The sequence below is a fragment of the Aythya fuligula genome, chromosome 1 (genome assembly GCF_009819795.1).
Source record: "Aythya fuligula isolate bAytFul2 chromosome 1, bAytFul2.pri, whole genome shotgun sequence".
In the NCBI taxonomy this organism is placed as follows: Eukaryota; Metazoa; Chordata; class Aves; order Anseriformes; family Anatidae; genus Aythya; species Aythya fuligula.
Genome location: NC_045559.1, coordinates 195,883,232 through 195,907,119, shown reverse-complemented (window position 1 = coordinate 195,907,119; position 23,888 = coordinate 195,883,232). Strand labels below are relative to the sequence as shown.

The 23,888-nt window shown below is 43.5% G+C and overlaps 2 protein-coding genes across 3 annotated transcripts; one reads left to right on the top strand and one right to left on the bottom strand.

Annotated features, from left to right (window-relative positions):
• The first annotated feature begins 536 nt into the window (after window positions 1-536).
• On the top strand, window positions 537-14,054 carry MED17 (mediator complex subunit 17). The gene is made up of 12 exons (XM_032193429.1): window positions 537-776; window positions 932-1,098; window positions 1,501-1,720; window positions 5,206-5,342; window positions 5,446-5,530; window positions 6,610-6,762; window positions 7,289-7,419; window positions 8,374-8,558; window positions 9,132-9,269; window positions 10,247-10,364; window positions 11,675-11,834; window positions 12,674-14,054. The coding sequence occupies exons 1-12, from the start codon at window positions 545-547 to the stop codon at window positions 12,877-12,879; spliced, it is 1,932 nt and encodes a 643-aa protein (XP_032049320.1). The 5' UTR covers window positions 537-544; the 3' UTR covers window positions 12,880-14,054.
• On the bottom strand, window positions 10,353-23,461 carry VSTM5 (V-set and transmembrane domain containing 5). 2 transcript variants are annotated; one of them, XR_004253607.1, is made up of 5 exons: window positions 23,299-23,461; window positions 19,539-19,868; window positions 19,304-19,441; window positions 17,557-17,681; window positions 10,353-10,439 (listed from the first exon to the last, which is right to left on the bottom strand). XR_004253607.1 is itself a non-coding variant. In XM_032193442.1 (4 exons), exons 1-4 carry the CDS (start codon window positions 23,381-23,383, stop codon window positions 17,638-17,640), a joined length of 597 nt encoding a protein of 198 aa, XP_032049333.1. In that variant the 5' UTR covers window positions 23,384-23,461; the 3' UTR covers window positions 16,487-17,637. The 2 variants fall into 2 exon arrangements, 1 of the variants encoding a protein (XP_032049333.1); XM_032193442.1 differs by lacking the exon at window positions 10,353-10,439 and having other exon boundaries at window positions 16,487-17,681.
• Between the last annotated feature and the right edge of the window lie 427 nt (window positions 23,462-23,888).

Here is a 23,888-nt window from a genome sequence, read left to right as displayed (position 1 = left end):
TGAAGCTGGTGAGGGGCCCGGAGCACAAGTCCTGTGAGGAGCTGAGGGAACTGGGAGGGTTTGGTCTGGGGAAGAGGAGGCTCAGGGCAGACCTCATTGCTCTCTGCAGGCACCTGAAAGGAAGGTGTGGGGAGCTGGGGGTCGGCCTTTTCTCACAGGTAACCAATGACGGGACTAGAGGGAATGGCCTCAAGTTGCGCCAGGGGAGGTTCAGGTTGGAAATGAGGAGACATTTCTGCTCAGGAAGAGTAGCCAGGCATTGGGACGGGTTTCCCAGGGAGGTGGTGGCGTCACCATCCCTGGGGCCGTTCAAGGAGAGGTTGGACGTGGTGCTTGGGGACACGGTTCAATGGAGGACGATCGGACCAGATGATTTTGGAAGCCTTTCCCAACCCCACCGCCTTTCTGAGGGACACCAGCGCCTCCCTCCCCTCACCAAGGGCCGTCCCTCCCGCTCCTCCCCGCCCTTCCCGAGCGCGTTTTGGGCTCCGCCCGGCGGCGGCGGAGCGGGAGGAGCAGGAGGGGGGGGGGGGGGATCTCCAAGATGGCGGGCGTGCCGGCCGTGCGCATCAGCATCGAGTCGGCGTGCGAGAAGCAGGTGCAGGAGGTGGGGCTGGATGGCAGCGAGACCTACCTGCAGCCCCTCTCCATGTCGCAGAACCTGGCTCGCCTGGCGCAGCGCATCGACTTCAGCCAGGGCTCCGGCTCCGAGGAGGACGAGCCGGGCTCCGCGGGCCGCGCCTGGGCCGAGCCGGGCGAGGCGGAGGATGAGGAAGGTGAGGGGCGGCCGGGCCGGGGGGAGCCGCCGCCACATTGAGGTGGGGAGATCCGAAAAGACGCGGGTTCTGCCTTATTTTGGTGCGATTCGTGAAATGTGCTTCACGGGGAGGCTCGTGCCTTTGTGTCTGAGGAGCCTGGGTTTCGTTTTTAGGGTTGGTGAAGTTCCAGCCGTCCCTCTGGCCGTGGGACTCGGTGAGGAACAACCTGAGGAGCGCCCTGACGGAGATGTGCGTGCTGTATGACGTGCTCAGCATCGTCAAGGACAAGAAATTCATGACCCTAGACCCAGTCGTGCAGGATCCCCCTCCTCCCAAACAGGTACAGCACGGCTCCTGTTGTTGCTCGTATGAGGCCACACGGAAGATTTGGTTTCATTGAGGCTTTTTGCCTCAAAGTGTTCAAATTGTACTAGAGCAAAATGTGCTAGAGCATTCTAGATCGCAAAATGCCCCAGAGCATTACACATCATCTCCTGGTTCAGTGCTCTGTGAGTGAGTACGAAGGCTAGGAACAGGAGGCGAGGCTGATCTCAAAGGCCTCTTTGTCAGGGCTGTAAGTCCCAGTGCTTCTTGTGTACGTTTAATACCAATGTGAAAGCGATTCTAAATCAGCTACTCAACATACAGCAAAACCCGCTGTCATTTGCTGTCAATTGCTTTTACGATTACTAATAATAATATCACGTGACTTAAAACTCAACTCTTTTTTTTTCCCTTCTAGAATCCTCAGTTCCTGCAGTTGATTTCCAAAAAGAAGTCATTAGCTGGAGCAGCTCAAATCCTGCTGAAAGGAGCAGAAAGATTGTCCAAATCAGTGGCAGAAAACCAGGAAAATAAGCGACAGAGAGACTTCAACTCTGAACTGTTGAGACTGAGACAACACTGGAAGCTGAGAAAAGTGGGCGACAAAATTCTTGGTGATCTGAGCTACAGAAGTGCAGGTATGTGGTAGACTTTTCTATTTCTTTATTAGCAAGAATGGAAAATTATACTTTACAAAGAATTTTTAAACTGGAAAAGCACAGGGGATATCTTTAATAATGAATAATACTTAATAACAGATAATTACATGACAAAATTTCAAAAGGAGGAAACTTGATTTATTATTAGGGAAGATATCAGGATATTGTCAGGGAAAACAGGTAAGTGACCTTAAAGGCTGGCTGTACAGACTTTTAGTAAAGATTGCTATACAGAACAATTCTGTATTGGCAGTAGGGTTGATCAGTTGACAGGTAGATGCTGTAACTCTTTGGCTTTTGTCTACATTTTGTCTGCAATACATTTTAAAACATTGAGGAGTACGTTGTATTTTTCTCTGAACGCTGAATCATTATTTTTGTTGTAACTTCTGAGAACTGAAGCTGAGAATATGCATTATTACGTGACTTTAAGAGGGGTTAATGAACCCAGAGTCTAGAGCGAAATATGGAATCAAGGAGTGAATGCAGAATACAATTTGTAAATACAAAGCAGGCCTCTAAGCTGGTTATATTGGGTACTTGATGTGTAGTCAGTGAAGGAGAGGAAAGAGAAACTTAGGGCTGTTCATTTTGTGTTAATGAAGAACCTGTATGTGTGACCCTTCTTGATGATTTATCTTAAAGAAGATGAAACGTGCCCAGGATGTGACAGGGTTGCAGATGTGGGCATCTGGGCATCTGCCTCTATCGGTCTCACCCGAATGGCTGGCTGTATGATTGCTTTTTTACGGACCAAACTCTGTCATAGCTGTTAAACTTCAGGACAAACATAAGCAACATTGCTTTGTAGCAGATGTTGCACCTTTACTTGCTAACTTATTGTAGAATATTACATATCACACACTTGAGGACTGAGATGCTGCTGTGCTGAAATGAACTTTCTAAATTAGCTATATTTGTAAAGATTTCATTAAGAAATTGGAGTTGAGCATAAACTATGGAGCCCTGGAGTTTTAGATGTATTGTGAAACAGAGGTTTGGGCTTCCTTGGTTGCAGGAGATGCTGTATAGTCTCAGGGCTGTGACACTGTTGGCCTCAGAGAGATGTGGTGGGACAACTTGTGAGCTGTGAGAGATGGTTACAGGCTCTGCAGGAGAGGGAGGCAGGGAAGAAGAAGTGGGTTAGCCCTACACATTAGGGAGTGCCTAGACTGCATGGAGCTGGGCAATGGAGATCTGTCAGGGTGAAGGGAAAGGCCAGTAAGGCAGATATCATGGTGGGAGTCTGTTGTAGACCACCCAACCAGGATGAAGGGGTAGAGAAAATACTCTACAAGCAACTAGGAGAGGTCTCATAATCACTAGCCCTTGCAGGAGACTTCAACTTCCCAGGAGTTTGCTGCAAATACAGTATGGCAAGAAAGAAACAATCTAGGAAATTCCTGGAGCGTGTGGAGGATAACTTGATGCAAAAGGTGAGGGAGCTGGCTAGGGAAGGTGCCCTGCTTGACCTGCTGTTTGCAAACTGGGAAGGACTTGAGGGTGATGTGATGGCTGGAGGCTGTCTTGGGCACAGCGATCACAAAATGATGAGGTTTTGATTCTTGGTGGAGATCACAGCAATTGCAAAACGAAGAGTTTTTGATTCTTGGTGAAGGAAGGAAGGTGGTTAGCCCTAGAGCTGTTGTGCAGGGAGAAAAATAGGAAGGCCAAAGCCCAACTGGAACTCGAAAGACAATTAAAGATACTCATTTATAAACACATCGACAGCAAAAGGAGGATTAAGGAGCGTCTCCATCCTTTATTGCATATGAGGGGAAATACAGTGGTGAAAGGGTAAGGCTGAGGGGCCTAAAGACTTTTTTGCCTCTGTCTTTGCTATCCAATTGTTGTCAGGGTGCCCGGCTCCCTGAGCTGGGAGATGGTGACAGGGAGCGAGGGGAAACCTCTGTAACCCGGTGGGAAACTGCAAGGGACCTCCTCCGTGTTGTGAATGTTCACAGGTTGATGGTCCAGCTGGGATTCATCCAGGGAGGAGCTGGCAGAAGTGCTCACCAAGCAGCTTTCAATAACTTTCCAGCAGTCCTGGCTAACCAGGGAGGGCCCAGATTGACTGGAGTTCAGCAAAAATGACTTTAATCTATAAGAAGGGCAGGAAGGAGCATCCAGGGAATGACAGGCGTGGCAGCCTGACCTTGGACACAGGGAAGGCTGTGGGGCTGAATCATCTGTGATGATTCACGTCACAGTGAATCTGAACCACATCAAGATCACATTCAAACGAAATTCAAGATCACATCACTGCAATCTTATCTGGAATGTCATTTTGCAGGACATAAGGGACAACTGAGGGATCACAAGCAGCCAGCGTGGGTTTATGAAGGGCACATGTGGCCTGACTAACCTGATCTCTTTCTATGCAAGATGACCTGCTTAGTAGATGAGGGAAAGGCTGTGGATGTGCTTTACCTTTGTTTTAGTAAAGTGTTTGACACTTTCCAGTGGTATTTCCCTGTCTGCTCATGGTTTGGATAGGTGTATGGTTTTTTGGGGGAAGAACTGAGCCGTAATGAATGGAGTTTGGTCCTGTTGGTGGCTGGTGACCAGCGGCATTCCCCAGGGCTCAGTGTTGGAGCCAGCTTTGTTTAACATTTTAACATAGATCTGCATGAGGGCATCAAATACTCCATCAGGAAATTTGCAGATGATGCCGATTAAAGTGGGAGTGTTGATCTGCTTGAGGGTAGGAAGGCTCTGCAGGGGGATTGCGATAGGTGGATCGATGGGCTGAGGCCAGCTGTGTGACATCCAACAAGGGGAAGTGCTGGGTGCTGCTGCTGGGGCACAACCACCCCGTGCAGCTGCATGGGCTTGGGGAAGAGACTAGAAAGCTGCCTGGCAGAAAAGAGCTTGGCAGTGCTGGTCAGCAGCCAGCTGAACATGATCCAGTGTTGTGTCAGGTGTGCAAGAAAGCCAGTGGCATCCTGGGTTGTATCACAACTAGTGTGGCCAGCAGGACGGGGAGGTGATCGTCCCCCTGTACTCGGCACTGGTGAGGCCACACCTCGAGTACTGTGTTCAGGTTTGGGACCCTCATTACAAGAAGGATGTTGAATTGCTCCTGTGTGTGCAGAGAAAAGCAACAAAGCTGGTGAAGGGCCAAGAAAACAAGGGTTCTGAGGGGCGGCTGAGGGAGCTGGGGGTGTTTGGTCTGGGGAAGAGGAGGCTCAGGGGAGACCTCATTGCTCTCTACAACTAACTTGGAAGGAGGTTGCAGTGAGGACAGTGTCGGTCCCTTCGCGTTGGAACAGGCTGCCCAGGGAAGTGGAGTTCCTGTCCCTGGAGATATTTAAAACATGTATGGACGTGGCACTAAGGGACATGGTTTAGCGGTGGCACTCAGAAGGTCAGGTTGATGGTTCGACTCGGTGATCCTGAAGGTCTTTTCCAACCTGGATGATTCTATGCTTCTAATATGCGTGTCTTTGTTCTTCTTTGATTAGGTTCCCTTTTTCTTCATCATGGCACATTTGAGGTGATCAAGAACACTGATATTGACCTGGATAAAAAGATACCTGAGGATTACTGTCCTTTGGATGTTCAAATTCCAAGCGATTTAGAGGGATCAGCCTATATAAAGGTTTGTCAGTATCCTTAATAATATAGCATGGGCTTTATGCTATGTATTATGTATATTTGCAACAAAAAACAAACATCAAAACCTTTTTTTTTCTCTCCCATAGGTTTCAATTCAGAAACAAGCTCCAGACATTGGTGACCTTGGGACAGTCAATCTTTTTAAAAGACCCATGCCAAAATCAAAACCAGGTATCACTAGTTATATACTCTTTTCTAAACACATGCTCAAAACACAGTAAAATTCTTGCACAGAGCTTGAAATAAGAGTGATGAAGAATATTCTAACTTAAACTGAAAATCTCTGTTTGGGCTTTGGAAACAGGACATTTTCAAAGTGTACTCCTTCCAGGTTTTATACGTGTTTACACAGTTACTGAAATAAAAACCCTAAATTTGCATTTAAGTATGCTGGAGTGCCTTGAGCATGTAACTGAAAGTACATCAAGATACTGTGGTTCAGCCGGTTACAGACTATTTTTAGCTCAACTGATTTGAAGGACTGTTCACTCAATTTTGCCCCAAATGCATCATTTGTTGCTGTGGCTCATATATTTTCTCTGAATCTGAAAGGTGCTGGGCAGCGTGTCTTAACTACTGACAGCTCACCGGGCAGCAACTTGGTTAATTTGATACACGCCAGTATCTGTAGCTGTAAACCTTTTGGATTATAAACTAATTTTTAGTAGTTTAAGATTAAGAAAGAACTTGTTTCTGGCAGGATTTTACTTCACAATGGTGTGTATGCTGCTTTGAACGTAGGCATGATGCTACGTTATGTAGATAGATCATACAGCATTCAGGCTACAGTATAGACCAGGACATTCCAAGAATTTTGGGCCTATAAATCATTTGAAAGTACATATTTAAAATCATTTTGTTGGTTTGTTGCAGAGTGAGTTAAATAAAGCCAGAAGCTTCTTTAGAAGTCAGTAGCTATTTAAAAAAATGAGGTTCACAAGCAAGAAAGATCTGGGAATATAATGACAGTTACAGAAGAGAGTAGCAATTTAGAATATCTGTATGTGTGTATACATACAATATACATATAAAGAAAAGTAAAATTCACTAGTGTTATCTAAAAGTGCTTGCTTAACAGATAAAACTTTGGAAAATATTCTGTTTGAATAGAATATACTAACTGCCTTGCTGCTATAGCAATTGCTTTCAGGCCACGTCTCACAACTATTGCAGAATATCTGATACCTAGAGGGGAAAAAATAAGGTAACTTTTCTTTACTCTTCTGAAAATGTTAATTCATATTTTTAAGGTTCTCCCCACTGGCAGACAAAATTGGAGACTGCACAGAATGTTCTGTTATGTAAAGAAATCTTTGCCCAGCTATCACGAGAAGCTGTTCAAATTAAATCACAAATTCCTCACATTGTTGTGAAAAACCAGATCATCTCCCAGCCTTTCCCAGGTAGGATTATTTGCTTAAGTACAGGCTGAAATTCTGTTTGACGTGACTTAAAAAAGAAAAAACAAATGAACAGTGTGTGAATCTTGCTCCTCAAAGAATTTGAAAACCACAGTTTCCCAGAATTTTGCTTACTAATTGTAGTAAGATTAAACTAATACATTTTAGCTTATAATTTACTAGTATTTTATTGTATAGATTTTGATTTGTTTCTGATTTGTTATTTTGTCAGTAGCATTTAATACTGTCAACTGTGATGATATGTGCATATAGCAGTTTGACACGCACAGCTTCATTGCTCCTGGATTTCATGCAGGTGAAACTTAAGATCTTAGCTAATGGGTTTTCAGAAGAACTAAGACTAAAAAGGGGTATACAACTAATTATGTCTTAGGGAGAACGTTTCTGTATTGCTTGAAACTTTTTTTTCAGAAAAAGATGCTGAGTGTTGGTTGGTGAAGAGTAAGAACTTCTTAGCAGCAGGCCCGAGAACTTTTAGTATCCTTAATTTTTTAATCTGCTTGTGCAGGTTTGCAGCTGTCTATTTCTCTGTGTCACTCTTCCAATGACAAAAAATCACAGAAGTCTGCTGCTGAAAAACAGAATCCAGAGGATCATCTCTATGTTCTGGAGCATAATTTGCATCAGCTTATCAGAGAGGTAATGTGCAATACATTCTGTTTTTTGTTCAGACTCACACGTAGTACAACCGAAAGCCACTAGAGGCCAGCAAACTCCTATCCACTCGTGCGAGGCAGCCTGCCGATCAGTTCTGGTATGCGTGGGTGATCAGGGAGTTGACATTACGCTTTCTTGGAACAGTAGTTCTGGACTTAACCTTAGGCCTTGCTGCTTGCTTCAGAAAAGGCGTGCGAGGTCTTTTCAGTACAGCTCCGCAGTCTCCCTTTTTCCTTTGTGTCTGATGAGTGTTTGTCAAGAGCTTAAACTGAGCTTTGGTTCAGACCGTACTCCCACAAGGAAAGAAGAATCAATTACTATAATAACTTTGCTTTGTTTGAGGTCCACTGCTTGCTTCAGTGTTTTAGATTCTCATGTAACCAGGTAGAAGGACCCGGGATAGGAGGTTGAGCTGTGCTCCCCTCCTGAACAAATTAGACAAATTGCAGATATCTAAGTAGTTGTGAAACAGTGTTCCTGCGTGTTCATATCCTTAGAGCATGGCTCCACAAGAGATGAAGTCATGTGGAACAGTCCAGTGTTTTTAAACACTGAGCTAAGAGAGGTGTGCCCAGCTTTGTTGTGAATTTTGTTTCATGACTTTGAACTTTATGTACCTCAGTTTTCATCTTTGAAATGCTTCCTTTAGTTTTAGTCCTTTAGTTTTAGATAGCAGACTTAGTAGTAGGAGCTACTGCTATATTACCAAACTTTTGTTAGCTGGTAACCTTTCATCAAGGTTTGAAAGACAGGGAGGCAAAGTGTAATTATAAAGCTGTTTTTATATAAACCACTGTCAAGCTTATGAAGTCGAAAAAGGTACACTTCCTGAAAGGTTTTACACTTCTAAGACTCAATGTGAGACAGAATGTTGTAATATACGTACTGCTTCTTGCAGGTGCACTTTCTCTTACAACAGCTGTTGTTTGTTTGCAGTGTCACAAGCAAACCCTGAGCTCCACAGTGATGCCACATCCAGCTAGTGCACCTTTCGGCCATAAGAGAATGAGACTAGCGGGACCCCAGGCTTTTGATAAAAATGAAATCAGTGCTTTACAGTCAAATGAAGGACTTCTGGAAAAGATCATAAAGCAGGCAAAACACATCTTTCTGAGACGCAGGTAGGTCACAGGCTATTCTTGTTACGGTTGCGATAAGGTATATCCATGTAAAACACAATTGATTTTTTTTTTCAGTGTTCTTAAAACTAGCTGCTTCTTGACTATTTATTTATTTTGAAGTACTAAGAACAGATAACGAAGTATGAGTAAACACTTTCCTAGTAAAAAAAAAAAAAAAAAAAAAAGATTTCCGAGATCTGTGGCAGCTGTAATGTAGGCTGCTGATTGTTGCCTCTACTTTCCTTATATTGCATAAATCCTTTTTAGTATTCTTTGCTGTACATTAGCTGATGCTGAGTAATACCACTTCAATATTTCTACAGAATACACGTGAAATGGAGTAAACAAGCTTGCTTCATTTGCACCTGAATGGTGCTGAAATAGAACTTTGATCTGCATGGTTCTGTAGGACTGGCAAGCTTTTTGCATGGCGCAAAGAAAATCAAACTCATAACCTACTCATTTCCTTTGTAAAGACCAAAAAAAAAAAAAAAAAAAAAAGGAAAGAAAAAAGGGAGATAACAGCACAAACTGGTGAGATTATTTTGGGTGGAATGTGTCTTTCTCTTCTAGAACTGCTCGAACCATTGACAGTCTGGCGAGCCGTATTGAGGATCCTCAGATTCAAGCCCACTGGTCAAACATAAATGATGTTTATGAGTCCAGTGTTAAAGTTCTAATAACGTCTCAGGGATATGAACAGATCTGCAAGTAAGTATGTAAATGCCTGAATCTCTCTAGTTGCAAATTGATGCTGCAATGGCAGAGAGTATTCAAGTTTTCTTTACAGGTTTAAGACAGAAAACTAGGAAACCAATTTTTGTGCACAAGTATTTTATTTTTCTGAGTGGGAAGGAGCAACCACCGTAAGAAAGCTCTTGCCCACCTTACAGTACATTTAATGAAGAAACTTAGTAAGTAGATAACTTATTAAGCAGAGTTTCCTTCAAGGGTGGAATTGACACAGAAAGTGGTCATTGAGGAGGAGGATTTAGTTCAGATGGAGATAGCTGAGTATAAAGTTTTTCTTTATGTACTGGATTCTGAGCTTCCAATTTGGTCATGGAGAGCCAGTTGCTGCTCAGTCCTAGCTTGGTTACGTAGGAACTGAAATGTGAAGCTCATGCAATTTATGCTATTATTACATTGACGTTGAAACATGAGACATCATGTTCCAGAAACGAACGTCTACATGCTGACCAGCAGCAAATTAACTATATGGACAAGTGGATGAACTAGTTACTTTAACACCATTTTCCCATTTTGAGCAGTCCTTTCTGGCTGCTTCCACGCTGCGAAGCAGGTTGTGGTCACTGGTACAATTTGCAGTCTCGGTTCCAGAAACACCTGCTGCTCAAGACTTAGGTAGAACAGTAACCATCATTTTCCCATGCGCCTCTGGAAAGAAGCTTGGGAGGTAGCTGTGAGGCACCTCGGGAGGTTCCTTGACCTGAACAAGCAGTGGACTGGCTCTGGGAGCATGCCATGTCCTGCAGTATAGTGGGAGGTGTTAAGGTGAATGATGAAATCGAGATACTTTGTGTTCCTTTGTATTCTATGGGCTTTGCACCATCCTCATGTTAGAGTTCTTATAAATTAATGGGAGGGATTCTGTGTTCTAGAGCAAGCTTCCTGTTTTCAGAAGTTTTGTAACACATTTTGAATAAACGTGCATCTTGTCTTCAAAGATCCATCCAACTACAACTGAACATTGGAGTTGAACAAATCAGAGTAGTGCATAGAGATGGAAGAGTCATTACCTTGTCCCATCAGGAGCAAGAACTGCAGGATTTCCTTTTATCTCAGGTAGATTTGTATACATTATTCTTCTGTTTCTAGTAGTGTGTTGGGGAAGAGCTGAAGTAAAAATCTCACCTTTATCTTTGTAAAAAAAAAAAAAAAAAAAAAAAGTATTAGAAAACATGAAATAAAGGTATTGCAAATAGGAAGGTGTATGACTTTTTTCTTAGTATATTTGTGTAGTGACTTTAGTAATTGATACTAAATAGGATGCCAGTTTTTACAAAGGTCACTATCAGTAATCAATTTTTATTCTCCCAGTGAAATGCCTTTGTTTATGCTACTCATTATCAGAGTGCTAAGTTTTTTTGCTGACTTCAGAACAAGCAAGCAAGAGTCACAGCAGACTATAAGGTGTTCAATATATGAAGCTTGCTCAAACCAAATCCAATTTAGAGTAGAGATTTTAATGAGTCCACAATTACTGGCATTTCAGCGCTGTCTTGTTAATGTTTGCATTGCAGCAGCCATTACTAAATCAGCTGATATTTGAACCGTGGTTTCTTAATTGTATGGAGCAAGCTGCTGGTTTTGTTCAGAAGTGACAGTCTCGCTACTATGCATTATAAATAGCCCAAATACAGGCCTTTAATAACAATGGTTGGCCTGTTGCAGTTACATGAAACTCCACGACATAAAGCAAACAAGTTGAAACAGGTTCTGCTGACGGTATCTCTTTTTGATCAAGTGTTTTCAGGCTTTTTCAGAGAACTGCTAACAGTGCTAGGCTCTTCCTTGTAATGAGCTTTACATTTAATACAGAAAAACTTAAGTTTCTAATTTTTGAAGTTGTTAAAGCTCAGTACTTAAACTACTTGAATGGTGATGGAGATAATCATGTGCTCAAGAACCTCAGCTTTTATTTATTTATTTGAGTTTGCCATAATACTGACATGCACAGGATTTTTAGGTATTCTAGAGTAGAGTTCTTATCTCCTGACCAAGAAAAAATAATTCAATATCCTGTTCATAACACTTCAGTTAGGTGTTAATTGAAAGCAACACTTTTTTTTTTTTTTTTTTTTTAAAAGCATGTATCTATGAAAGCCCATGTATCTATGAAAAATTCATCTACATTGTGTACTTAGTACAGTGGTCTTCTCTGTGTGCAAAGGAGGTGTCTAACTTGAAGAAAGCACTACTGACATACGTAGCATATTAAAAAAAAGTTCCTCCAAAACTTGAGAGCGTAAGATAAAGTTGCTTTTATAAATAACTACTGTCCAGCAGCAGAAGAAAAAGCTTGGTAAAACTACTATTCAATTAATTCTGTGGTGTGCAAATATTGATAAGATGAACTTTTTGTTCTCTCTCAGATGTCACAACACCAGGTACATGCGGTTCAGCAGCTTGCAAAAGTTATGGGATGGCATGTGCTGAGCTTCAGTAACCATGTTGGGCTGGGGCCAGTGGAGAGTATTGGCAATGCATCAGCGATAACTGTAGCATCACCAAATGGAGACTACGCCATTTCAGGTAATATTTTCCTATTCCAAACGTATACAAAATTATTAAAGTTCTTAAATGCATTCTAAGGGATTTTTTTTAATATATATTTTTAAGTCTTTTTCTAAAGCCAGTCTCTGGGATTTATAGAATAATGCCCACTTACAGCAAAATATTTTAGAAACAGTCTCTTGTGTATGGAATTGACACCTAAACAGAATTAGTGTATTATTATTAGTGTATAATAAATGCCTTTTTTTACTGTGAGGGTGGTCAGGCCCTGAAACAGGTTGCCCAGATATGTTGTGGAGTCCCCGTCCTTGGAAATACTCAAAACCTCACTGGAAATTGTCAAAGATCCGTTAACCACACAAAGAGAACACCACTGATCTTGCAGAGTTCTGTGATAAAAGCAACAGAAATCATTACTTCTATAGATGCATTTCAAGAGATATAGAATATACTTTTTTGAATGGAGTGGCGAGGAATACATCACAGATAAGAATTAGGGGGGGGGGAAACTTGTTCTTGATACTTTTATGGAAGAATAAATGCATGTGTGAGGGGATTTTTTTTTGTTGTTGTTTTGTTCTGGTCTAATTTTTTCTGATTTGGTGTAGCCAAGAGCATGCTGTGCTAATAGTAAAATAGTAATAGAGGAGAGGTGGGAAACCAGAGAAAGCAAATCAAAAGAGGAAAAACTCTTTTTTTTTTTTTTTTTTTTTTTTTTTAAATAAAAAGTACAGTAGTTTTTTTCCAGTATGTTTGGAATTGTCTAGGTAGTAATGTATAGCATGCGTGAGGAAGGGTATGTAACATGAGGAATTTTGAAAGTGTAAAAACACTCATAAAATCTCTGTCCTTCACAGTCCGTAATGGTCCTGAAAGTGGCAGCAAAGTTATGGTTCAGTTTCCACGGAGTCAGTGCAAGGATCTCCCCAAAGGCGATGTGCTGCAAGATAACAAGTGGAATCATCTTCGAGGGCCCTTCAAGGAAGTTCAGTGGAATAAAATGGAGGGGCGTAACTTCGTGTACAAAATGGAGCTCCTCATGGCAGCCCTAACTCCGTGCTAATAACCCATCCGTCTGTCTGGGGGGGCTTGGAATCAGCGCTGTGCTGCCAAAGTTTGCTGCCCACACAGCAAAGGGAAATGGAGCCTGTGGGGCAATACAAGAAAACAAAAATTTATTTCCTGTACAGATCTGTCTAGTGTAGCATTTATAATAAAGTGTTTTCAATGACATAGAGAATATGACTTTTTGAAAAAGTTATTTTCAGCTGTACCTTTGCATATTGCTCTACTTAGATTAACATGTCTAATGTTTTTTCTTTTAAAAATATGAAATTGAGTAGTCCTGTGCTGTATGAAAGGTGTCTGCTCAAAGTAATACCCTTTTCTTCCCTGGATTTATTTCTTCTGAATAGATTTTTGCAAATGTTTCTGAAAGAGTACAATTCAGAATAAACTGTGCAATCAATAAGCCTTTTAGTGATCTAGATCACAAAGAAATTTAAAATTATTTAAAATTCAAGTAGCCATTCTTCACTGTGTGATGTTTTTGGGTTGGAGGCTGATGCTGTACATCAGTTGTACAGTGGTGTGGCCTCTGGGTTGCCTGTTTCATTTCTTCTTGAGAGATGCATCAGTGCTTTAAACTGAGAACACTGCAAAGCCACAGCTCCTGAGTGTATGCAGTGTATGGTACTTTGCAATCAACAGAAGTTACAAGCAGGCATGTAGAGGAACAAGTCTTTATCTGCATGCAAAAAGCTCCTGACAGTGAATTTGTGTGTATTTTTTTGGGGAGGGGGTGTAAATTATGTCTGAGAAGAACAGAGCAGGAACAGAGAGGAAGAGCAGGTAACTCACATGCAGTAGACCTGGGATCTCCACAGTCATGTTTTTTTTTTTTTTTTTTTTTCCCTCTCTGCCCTGGCATCAACTGCAATCTAGGAAAACAATATTATTCTTATGGAGATCAGCTCTTTTGAGGTCCTAAAACAAAGGGGTAATATATTTGTTTTTTTCTTTTCTTTTTGGTTGTAATTGTAGCCTTCTTGAAGCTCCTACTAAGGTGTTGCACGGAGCTCTTCTGTTGTGTGATGATTAATTGCTAAAGGTCTCTTTGAAACCTGTCTGTATAAGCTGGTTTAGACTTAAATCCATCTTGCGTTCCGAGGTGTATGTATATATATGAGAACTGCACACAGACTGTGCTTGAATTAAACCATCTTACTTCTGTAGTGACAGCTGTTATTTTGGTAATGTTCTTGAGCAATATGGAATAGCTGTTTAGAAATGGGTATTAAGCAACTGCTTGTGGCAAGCTGCTCTTCAGTGTGTATCCACAGCAGCCACTGTACTCACTGTACCTGTGTTGGAATTTTACACCGTGGAACAGACTGTTACTGCAGCTCATTGAAATATTTGCCTCATTGCAACTGAACCGTCGGAGAGAAAAGGGTTTTCTCACGTTCTTTGATAACTCATGGAAAAAAAAATAGTTGAAAATAGCACGTCTTTATCTTCATGAGATGGGCGAGTCTTAAATAACACCTGAGGTAGCAGTTGCTATATTGTTTGGCGGGCAGAAGCTGTAGGATTACAGGCAGAGAGGGGTTTTGTCCCCTTCAGCTCACAGCTGGATGCATTTGTCACGCATCTGCTTGCAATGAGGCTGTTTTAGCAATGCAACATATCTTTCAATCAAACTCTCAATCAAAATTGAAACTGAGTGTATGAAACTTAAAGACAGTGAGGTACGTGGATAAATGTAACTCAAACTGACAAGTCTGCATATAGCAGTAGTCTTTTTTGTCAAATAAGCACTTCGTTACCAAATAATCAATGTTGAACTATTAGGTTCGTATGGTTGCAGGATATGATCCTTCTGGGAGGAGAAAAAAGACAAAACAACACATGCAAGGTGATCATTTCAATTCCAGGAGTGTAAGCACTACACATCAGATGAGTATCTTCACCTACAGCCTTTCAGGCTTAGCTGTTATTAAACAACAACCCGCAAGATGATTTGAAACCTTCAAAGCGCCTTTTAAAATTAGGAATCACTGTGTATTCAACAGCAATGAAAAAACACTGATATGACTTCTAACAACAGAGACAGTCTTGAAATTTTTGGTAGTATGTCTTTAAGCATGAGATGGAGACTTTAATGGATGATTAAGACCTTTACACTTGATTGTCAAAGCAATCTTATGAACTTGGACATCTCTTTAATTAAAAAGTTTAAATATAAAATGGTTTAATCCCTTTGATCACTTGGAATGTTCTAAGTATTAGCTTTTGCTGCAGCTTTGCATGCAGTTTATGAATGGAATAAGAGTCGCTATTTAATTTCTAAACTTCCATTTTTAAAAGCTTGCAGTAAAACTAAATTCTTCAGCCACCCCACGCAGCAAGGGACTGCTCCAAACAGCCTCATGTTTTGTATATAAAATATTATTGACATGGATAATGAATATTGACAAACACCAGTTTCACAGAATGTGGATTACTTTATGTTGCACTACCTTTAATTATGCTGTATTTTGGATAAAATTTTCCTGCAAGGAATTGTTTAGGAGCAAAGCAGTATGTAAGCTAACTGCTGTATGGAATCACTGAATATTCTTTGAATCCCTCTTGTTCATCAAGGATATTACTACTTAAAAGTGAGATTGGCGGCAGCAGCATCAATAACCAAGGATGGGTGCTCAAAACTTCTGTATCTTTAGCCAAGCTGAGGTAGAACTACGCTAGTCAGAAGCTTCATACTGCAGTTACAGAGCATCTGAACTGTAAGGACTCTGAACAGTCAATTACTACTTTTATCCCAGCTTCAAGTATAGTATTCTGAAAGTGAAAACAATCCCCACAATTAGAACAATGAATTCAAAAGGTCATTTATGCCTGCATATGTTTGCTGACTTTGACAATTACATTATTCTAGTAAACGTTAGTAGATAATAATGGTTTGACATGTAAGCTGCACTTAACTACTTTCTAAGCAAGTCTGGCAATGCACCTGCTATATGCTCAGCATAGTGAATAACTTCAAGTTCTAAGATTTACGGATTGAAAAATAATAATCTGAAATAGATAAACTGAAAAAAAATGCATATAGTTCGTATGCAATATGGATACCTTACTGAGTCCTGCAAGCTTGGTAGTGAAAGCAGACACTTTTAAGCTTCTGTGAAATCAAAGCTTCACTCAAAGATACAGAAGACTCTTATAAATACATAATGTGAAGAATTGGAGCAAATTGTTCCTTTACAAAGCTGTGCTATAGCTAAGATTTTAGTCTATTTTTAGTTCCTTTCCTCCTTGATGAAGAAAAGAGCAGCCAGCTGAATCTCTAGCATGTGAATTTACGAGTGGATGTCAGGCCCCTTGTACTGCAAATGGCCTGTTCAATCCAGGCCCGACTCTTTAAAAGAATGCTTTTAAAAGAATGCTATCCTGTTCAGGATGCTTTGGAAAAAGCTTTTTAGCACCTACCTGCTTTATTATGCACTCGGCAAGAAATTCGTTGTTTTTACAGGTCTAACCTCTGCACCTGAGCACAGCAGTCCTTGAGCAGAGGGAGGGGACGCTGTTGGCCTGGCTTGTAGAACTATGAGAATGAGCTGCAGTGCGAGAGGCAGTAGCAGCAGTTAAGCTCAAAAAGCCATGTGGCATCTGTAGATAGATTAGCCTGCAGTCTCGTACGTTTTCAATGCTTATTTCACACTGCTTTACAAAAGCAAAATGGGGTAATTTGAAGATTCATCGGTTTAGTGCTTTCTCTCTCAAAAAGCCAATGTTATTCCACCCAGAAGATCTAGAGGTGGAGAATTCAAGTGCACCATGTGGATTCATGCAAGCACTAGCTAGCTTACTCCTTGTTTTCTACAGAATAGGAAAGCAAAGGTGTCTTCTCTTAACTAGAGTGATTTCAGAACTGTAATTGTAAACACTAAATTTCGAAGTAATGCTGTTTTAATTTTTCTTCCTGGATAGGCTGTTCATCAGCGAGCTCAGTTTGCAAAGGGCTCGACATCTTTCACAAAGAAACTGTTCAGTATTTCTGCCGTGCCACAGGTGTGATGTGTATTTTATCTGCCCACTCTAATCGTTACAGACAGCATCAGCTTCGGTGCCTGTGTGCAGTTCCCCATTTAACAACCTTTCCTAGGAATGTAATAAAATGTGTGTTAATATCCCTGAGCAATGTAAACAATTGGAAATGTAAGTGGTGGAACTTTGACCAGCTTGGCGTTATTTCAAAGTCAGTTTTGTCTCCAGAAGAATTACAGTTTGTGTTCAGACCTTCAGGAAATTCCTTATGACTGAAAGTAGCAGCATAGGCACAATAAACAGGATTCAATCCTTGCAGTTAATTTTTTTTTAATGTAATACTGTAATTAGACATAATAAATTTACGTTGAATGATCCTAATGGCTGGTTGGTCTGTAGCAGATACTTGCTGTGGCCAAAATGCAGGCGTCCTTCAAGAGCACGATCATTTCCTTTATGGGTTGATACTAGTTGAGTGGTTGTTCTTAAGAGTGGTGGAGGCTGTAGATTTTATTAGTTAGCCACAAAAATGTGTTTGTGCTCTGCCATGAAAGCGTACTCTTTTACTTTGACAATGACTAGCAGAGCTGAAATTGTAACAGGTCAAAACAGCTCCATCAGACGCAGCTCGTTTCATGTCCTATTACCTTTGCACGCCAAACAGCTTCTACAGTAGTCACAGACACTTTACCTTATAAGTTTCTTCTTGCTTGCCGTGCCAATGCTTTCTCCTGAGGTAGAATTGTTATTTTTGTTATGAGACAGTCCTTGGCTAACATTCAATGGTTTCCAGTTCAATCTCTTCAGTTGTACTTGCTGCAAATGAAAGGATATTATTATTGATTGGCAAATGGATGGGAAGGTCCCCTTTCCAAAATTAACAACTCTGTGTTAGTAGCTGAGACATTCTGAACTTTTTAATATTAGCTCAAGCTTACTCATCTACAATTGGGTTTTAAATACAAGACATCTTTCCCAAATATTTGCATAAAGAGTCCCTCACCGTGCTGAATGTGACTCTGGTTTTGTTAAGTCCAAGACTAAAGGCACAATAAAAACTAAAACAAAGTCTAAAAGGCCATTATACTTTTCTTTACAACTTCCAAAAGGAGGGCTGTCCTAAGGTGGGATCAGGGCAGAAATTATGTCCCTGGTTGGATCCTGTTCTGGATGAGGACAGAGCAGGTGTCCAGTACTGCAGTATTCCTAAAGCCTGCCAAATAATGTATGGGATTCAGGCTTTGTAAGACTCTGGCTCTATAGAAACATTGGCTTTAACTGGAGGAAAGGAGAGGTTTTATCCAAGTAAGACTGTGTATTCTGGCATGATATGAAAATATTCAGTAGCTACAGAAGCTCGTGAGCTGTGTGCACGCTGCAAAAACATCAGCAGCCCTTGCAGTCATAGGTGAGCTGCAGAAAGGACGAGACAGCGTAAGCCAAATTGACCTCTTTTCACATCAAGTTTTGCAGAGTTGCCATGAAGTCTGGGTGCGGAGGATTGGGATTCCTGAGCAGCTGAGTTGACCTGGTGAAATATTGACACTTTGGCTGCTTGAAATGTAACAGCTTAAGCAGCACTTCAAGAAGAAACACAGACGTTTTGCCTACAGGGCAAGAGACCGCAAATGGATCTGCACTTACAAAAAATGGAGGTGAATGGCTGAAATGTTTTGAAGTGGTAAAAGAAACCACCCATCCAAGGATTTGCCTAGAGCTTGAGCCCGTGCCCGTAGCATGGCCTTTTCTCTTGCTACCTAGGCAGTGCATCCCAGGCTGTGGCTGGAAAGTTTCTTCTCTAATACGTGGATGCTCCTGTCCGTGCATCTCCTGTGTTCTCTTGATCTGTCAGCTCTGCTTTCCATGGCTGGTGCCTTCGGCTCCTATTAGGAGCCAGATTTTAATATTAGTCAATGTTCATTGAAGTTTGCAACTGGGTCAGCCATGAGGATGGATTAAAGGAGGGTGTTGGGAGGTGAGGAAGTGGTGCAGTCCTCCATGAAGTGAGGAGGGGACCACTCCAGGGGCCATTTGAGTACTTTCCCCTTGGAGACAGAAGGTTCTTCTGCAGTAGAACCTGGGGGTGTTGCTGTTGCTCTCTGGCTCATGTCCTGTGATGGAAGGTGGTTATTGCAGCTCCAGCCTTTTCTCCCTAAGTTTTGTAGTTTTTAATTGCTAAGTTTTTAATGAGGTTGGGAAGTGTTGTATGGTTTCTGATGTAAAATGTATAAGATAAATGTCCTGCAGATCTCTCTGAACTAACAATCTATTATTCTGTTGCCTGTGTTAGCAGAGATTTGAACAGGATAACTTAGCTGAGCCCATCCAATTTCGTTTCTCTGTCACTGCTTAGCACCTTTAGAGCTCAAACTGTGAGTGGACTTTTGGCTCAAAACTCAGATTTGAGAACCCTGTGCAATGACTGCACTCTTAGATACCTGATAGCTTATGTGTCGTCTTCTGGAACAGGTGCAGGGATTTATTACACAGCCACATGAAGCAGATCAAAATGGCAGACACTGCAGCGAGAAATGCAAAGAGAACCGCTACAAAATGTATATCTTCGTAGATAATCTCTGCAGGGAAGACAGAAATATATCATTAGAAAATTGTTTATGAGCAGATCAGTGTTTAAACATGGCATACAGCTGAGAACTCCCGTCAAGTTCATACCATAAACATTGACTATGATGGTGCCGTAGGTATTGGTTCCATACTCCTCTGTGACAGTGACCAAATAGTAGCCAGCATCTCTCATGCCCACATTCAGAAGCTGTATAGAGCCATTTTCAAAAATAGTCACTCTGTCCTTGTAGACAACGGATATGTTGACGTAATTCCCGCTTTTCCACTCCACAATTCTGGTGGTGCCCCAGCTCGACACATGCTTCCACTCAACGGTGGCGACGCCTCTGCAAGAGTATTCAACCGAGAGGAGAATATTTTGTGCCACCGTTGCGTTGATGTTGGGCTGTGGGACAGTCAGTGATACTCCTCCAGGGGCTGAAAGAGAAAGGAGGCAGTGAGAGTGGAGGTGATGCAGCAGTGAGTGTCCCGGGCAGGATGGGAGCTCTTGCAGGGCAAATCTTCCTGTCCCTGTGACCTGTTTTAGAAGAGGAGGGATTATCCTCTGCTGTTTCTCTCTCTGCTGACTGTGGAAGGCACATACATGTCTAACTTAAGACTAAATACATGTTTTAATTGGCTATAGCCAGGAGAAATTTGTCTATCTTACAGGACAAGTAAGGACAATTGCTTGTGTTTCAGTGTTTTGATACCCAAGAGGAGACAGTTTGGAAGAGTTTTTCTGGGGAAGAGAGCATAACATTTTCTGAAAAGTCTGATATTTCAATATATCTCAAATGGAGGAATGTAAATCATATCCTGCTTTCATAACTCTCATCTTTAATACATTTTAACAATCAAATTCTGTGAGTAAATGCATAGGAAAAACAGGTGCTGCATTTGCTTGGTAAGTTAAAGATCCCTGTGGTAGGCACCCCCTATCACTGTGCTGCTGTATTTTCTCAAGTCCCTGCAATCTGCCACCTTCCTTGCAGGTAAAATGAACTGTTCTTTTTGGGAGCAGTCCTCACCTCCCATCTCCCTTATGTCCCAGCTTCACAGTAATGTAGTTACAACTTAAATACTGAGTACTTAACCAAAAAAAAAAAAAAAAAGATGGCATTTATGATTTCAATCACAACGTTCCAGTTTATGGGGACCTTAGACGAGCCAAGCCAGCCTAATGCCACCCCAAAAATGGCAAGGAACCGTTTGAAGAAATAAGATTGTATAAAATCCGGCTTATTTACCGCATGCCATGGAGCAAGAGTAAGGCTTTTGTGCTCATCAGTAACTGGCTTGCCTTTAAAATCCTGCATTTAAATGGAAAGCTTAACTTCTACGGTCAAGGTAACCTATTATATCAGTTAATTATCATCCCCAAAAAGCAAGAACAGACTTAAACATGTGAAGACTTGGCAAGGACTTCATTATGTTTGCTGGATGAGATGGACAGAGCAAGCTGCTGGAGAGGTCTAATAGTCCTTAAATCAGAAATAAAGTGTTAGCAATGTTTGAGACCACAGCTACATCAAGGCAGCCAGCTGTTGGTCGGTGCAGATAAATTGCTTACAGTCAGAGGTACCTTGTTTCAAGGGAAACACTGATTTCTTGGTAAAAATGGATACAAAAGAATATTGGATTCTAACACAATACACACTGATGTGATCGTGGAGCTGTTCAGAACTGCTAAACCGAACTGATTATTCAGTTTAATGCGCAACTGCAATAGCTCTGCTTGTGCGAGGGTTTTTCTGCCTGAAGATTTGGATGAACACCAAACATCCCAGTTTCAATCAGTGTACATAGTTCTTGAATTAGTGGCCCATTTCAGACACTTGGCTAGAGGCTGAAAGCCTGTTACCCACAGCAATCAGAGCAGACAGATGGCAGATAAAGCACAGAGTAAGCCCTACCATCAGATGCCTTTTCCTGGTTCAGCTTGGAGGAGCTCACCAGCCTGCTCTCATGATGTGGGCACATCCCGAGTGCTATTGCTGAGCTGAGGAGCAGTGGTGATCTGCAAATGTTGAACCCAGTGGGGCCAGAGGGTGAGTCCCTCAGCCGTGCTGAGGGTGTGAGCGAAGCATGACCATGGGGAAATGCCTCCTGGAGGCAGTGTGGGGGTCTTTGGGAGAAAGAACGCTTAAAAAAGGCAAAGAAGAACATCTCCAAGGGAAACAAAATTTAAAAAATAATAACAACCCTCTGGGACAGTGATACCCCTAAGCAAGCACAAATGGGGAGGAGAGGGGTAAGTGAATTTCAAGCTGACTTCACTCTGTTTAGGATCCCTCTAACAGGATTCAGAAGATACTGGCTAAAGTGAAAAAGGGGAAAGTGGAAAAGCTGCTTTGATTCCTAGATCTTCATCCGTGGCACCAGCACAGGAGAAAGCCCCAGCCTCTCTGTTTTTTGACCAGATGGGGTGTAGGCTTTTTCCAGGATAAGACCCCTGGGGTTCTCCCTCTGTGGTACTGTGTCATGCTGCCTGCTACCGCTGCAGGGACGCCGTGCTTTCCACCTCCAGCTCAGCTGTGCTCTCAGTTTCACCCTGCCTGCACGAGAGATGACACAGACGTGAAAAAGGGATTTGTGACAGCTAAATAAACAGAACAGACGGGAAGTTCTGGTAATCGCTGCAAATTGTTCCAATTGTTTTCTGTTCCGTGTGTTCAGTTAAAGGACTTTTCCTGTTTCTGTCCACACAGGAGCTGAGTGTCTCACCACAGCCACTCTTTCATGCTTTGATAAACTCAGGACTTTGTTTTCAGCATAAGACTGCAAGGTAAAGGTAAAAATAAATAAATTTCCTCCACTGAATTGCTTGCATGTGCTCTGTCTCCATCCAGCACGCTAAGCCAAGTATGACAACGCAGTAGCTGAACGCCGAAACCCATTTTTAACACGCAGCCTGCCTGGGTCACCTGAACCGGTCTGAGCTAAGCAGAGCCGCATCAGCCCCGAGAGCAAACATCGCACCCACGGGCAGCACCCTGAGCAGCGCTGCCGCGTGCTGCTGGCTGCACCCACAGACCCTTACGGCCCCGCAGGAGGCGGGATGAGGGGAAGGGGGCACCGATGCCGCCTGTTTGCTGGCACAGTGCTGCACTACAAACCCTTTGACCGTCCAGGAGCTCGAGCTGGTGCTGTTTTGTGTCCCAGACCTTGCAATGGCCACACTGGCCGGGTTTCTTGGGTGGAAGCGCGCTGGTGGCGATGAGGCTGGTGCTGCTCGCATGGAGCTCTGGGGTTGAGCGCTGTTGGTCCCCAGAGAAGGGTCTCTGGGCACAGGACATCCACCTGGGGGTGTCCCCGTCGTGTGCTGCCTTGGTGAGGAAGGAGGCAGCGCACAGCGGCCAAACCCAGAGCCACCCGCGGCACTGCCCACCCTAATTCCTCTGTGTGGGTGCTGGGGGGCTCGTCCTGGCCCCAAAATATGCTCTGAGCAGCCGGAGCGGAGGCCAGAAAGGGGGAGAGGAGGAGGAGGATGAAAGGAGAAAGAGGAGGAGGAGAAGGAGAGGAGGATGATGAGGAGGAGAAGAGGATGAAGAGGAGGAAGAGAGGAGGAGGAGAAGGAAGAGGAGGAGGAAAGGAGGATGAGGATGAGGAGAGGAGAAAGAGAAGAAGGAGGAGGAGAAGGAGGAGGAGAATGAAGTGGAGGAAGAAAGGGGGAAGAGGAGGAGAGGAGGATGAGGAGGGTGAGGAGAGGAGCATGAGGAAGAGGAGAAGGGGAGGAGAGGAGGATGAGGAGGTTCAGAGGGGGACGAGAGGAAGACGAAAGGAGGACGATGGTGAGGAGGGGGTTGAGAGGAGGAGGAGGAGGAAGGTGAAGGAGGGGACCGGGATCCCGAGGCCGGGCACTTACTCTGCAGCGCCCAGCCGGCGGCCAGGCAGAGGGTGACGGTGCCCACGACGACTCCGCGCCTCCGGCAGCCCCGCGGGGGTCTCATCGGCCCCCAGCCCGGGGGCTCGCATCGACCCGGGCTGCCCCGGGGGAAGAAGCCGCGGGGCCTCTCCCTCCTTCCCGGCCTTCCTCCCTCCCTCCCTCCCTCCTCTTCCTCCACAGGCACCGGGGACGCCCCTCGGGTCCCCCCTCCCCTCCAGAGGCGGCTTTGGGGACACGAAGCCGCTCCGGGGCCCGGCCGCCGCCGCCGCCAGGAAATGAGCGCTGAGGGGCGGCCCCGGGCTCACAGCGGGGCCGGGCCCCGGGCAGGGCGGCGGGGCCGGGCCGAGGAGCTCGGCTGGTCCCTGGGGAACACGGGGGAGCCCTTGTGGGGTCGTCAGGGGGGGCTGCATATGGGGTCAGACCCGCTCCGAGCGGCTGTGGTGCCCCCCTGGTGAGGGCACGGCGGCGGGGTGCTGAGGGGCACCGCGGGGGGCTCCGTGGGCACCCCTGGGCTCCGTGATCCCAAAGCTTTAGGGGAGGAGACAGCACTTCAGGTGGCTCCAGGAAGG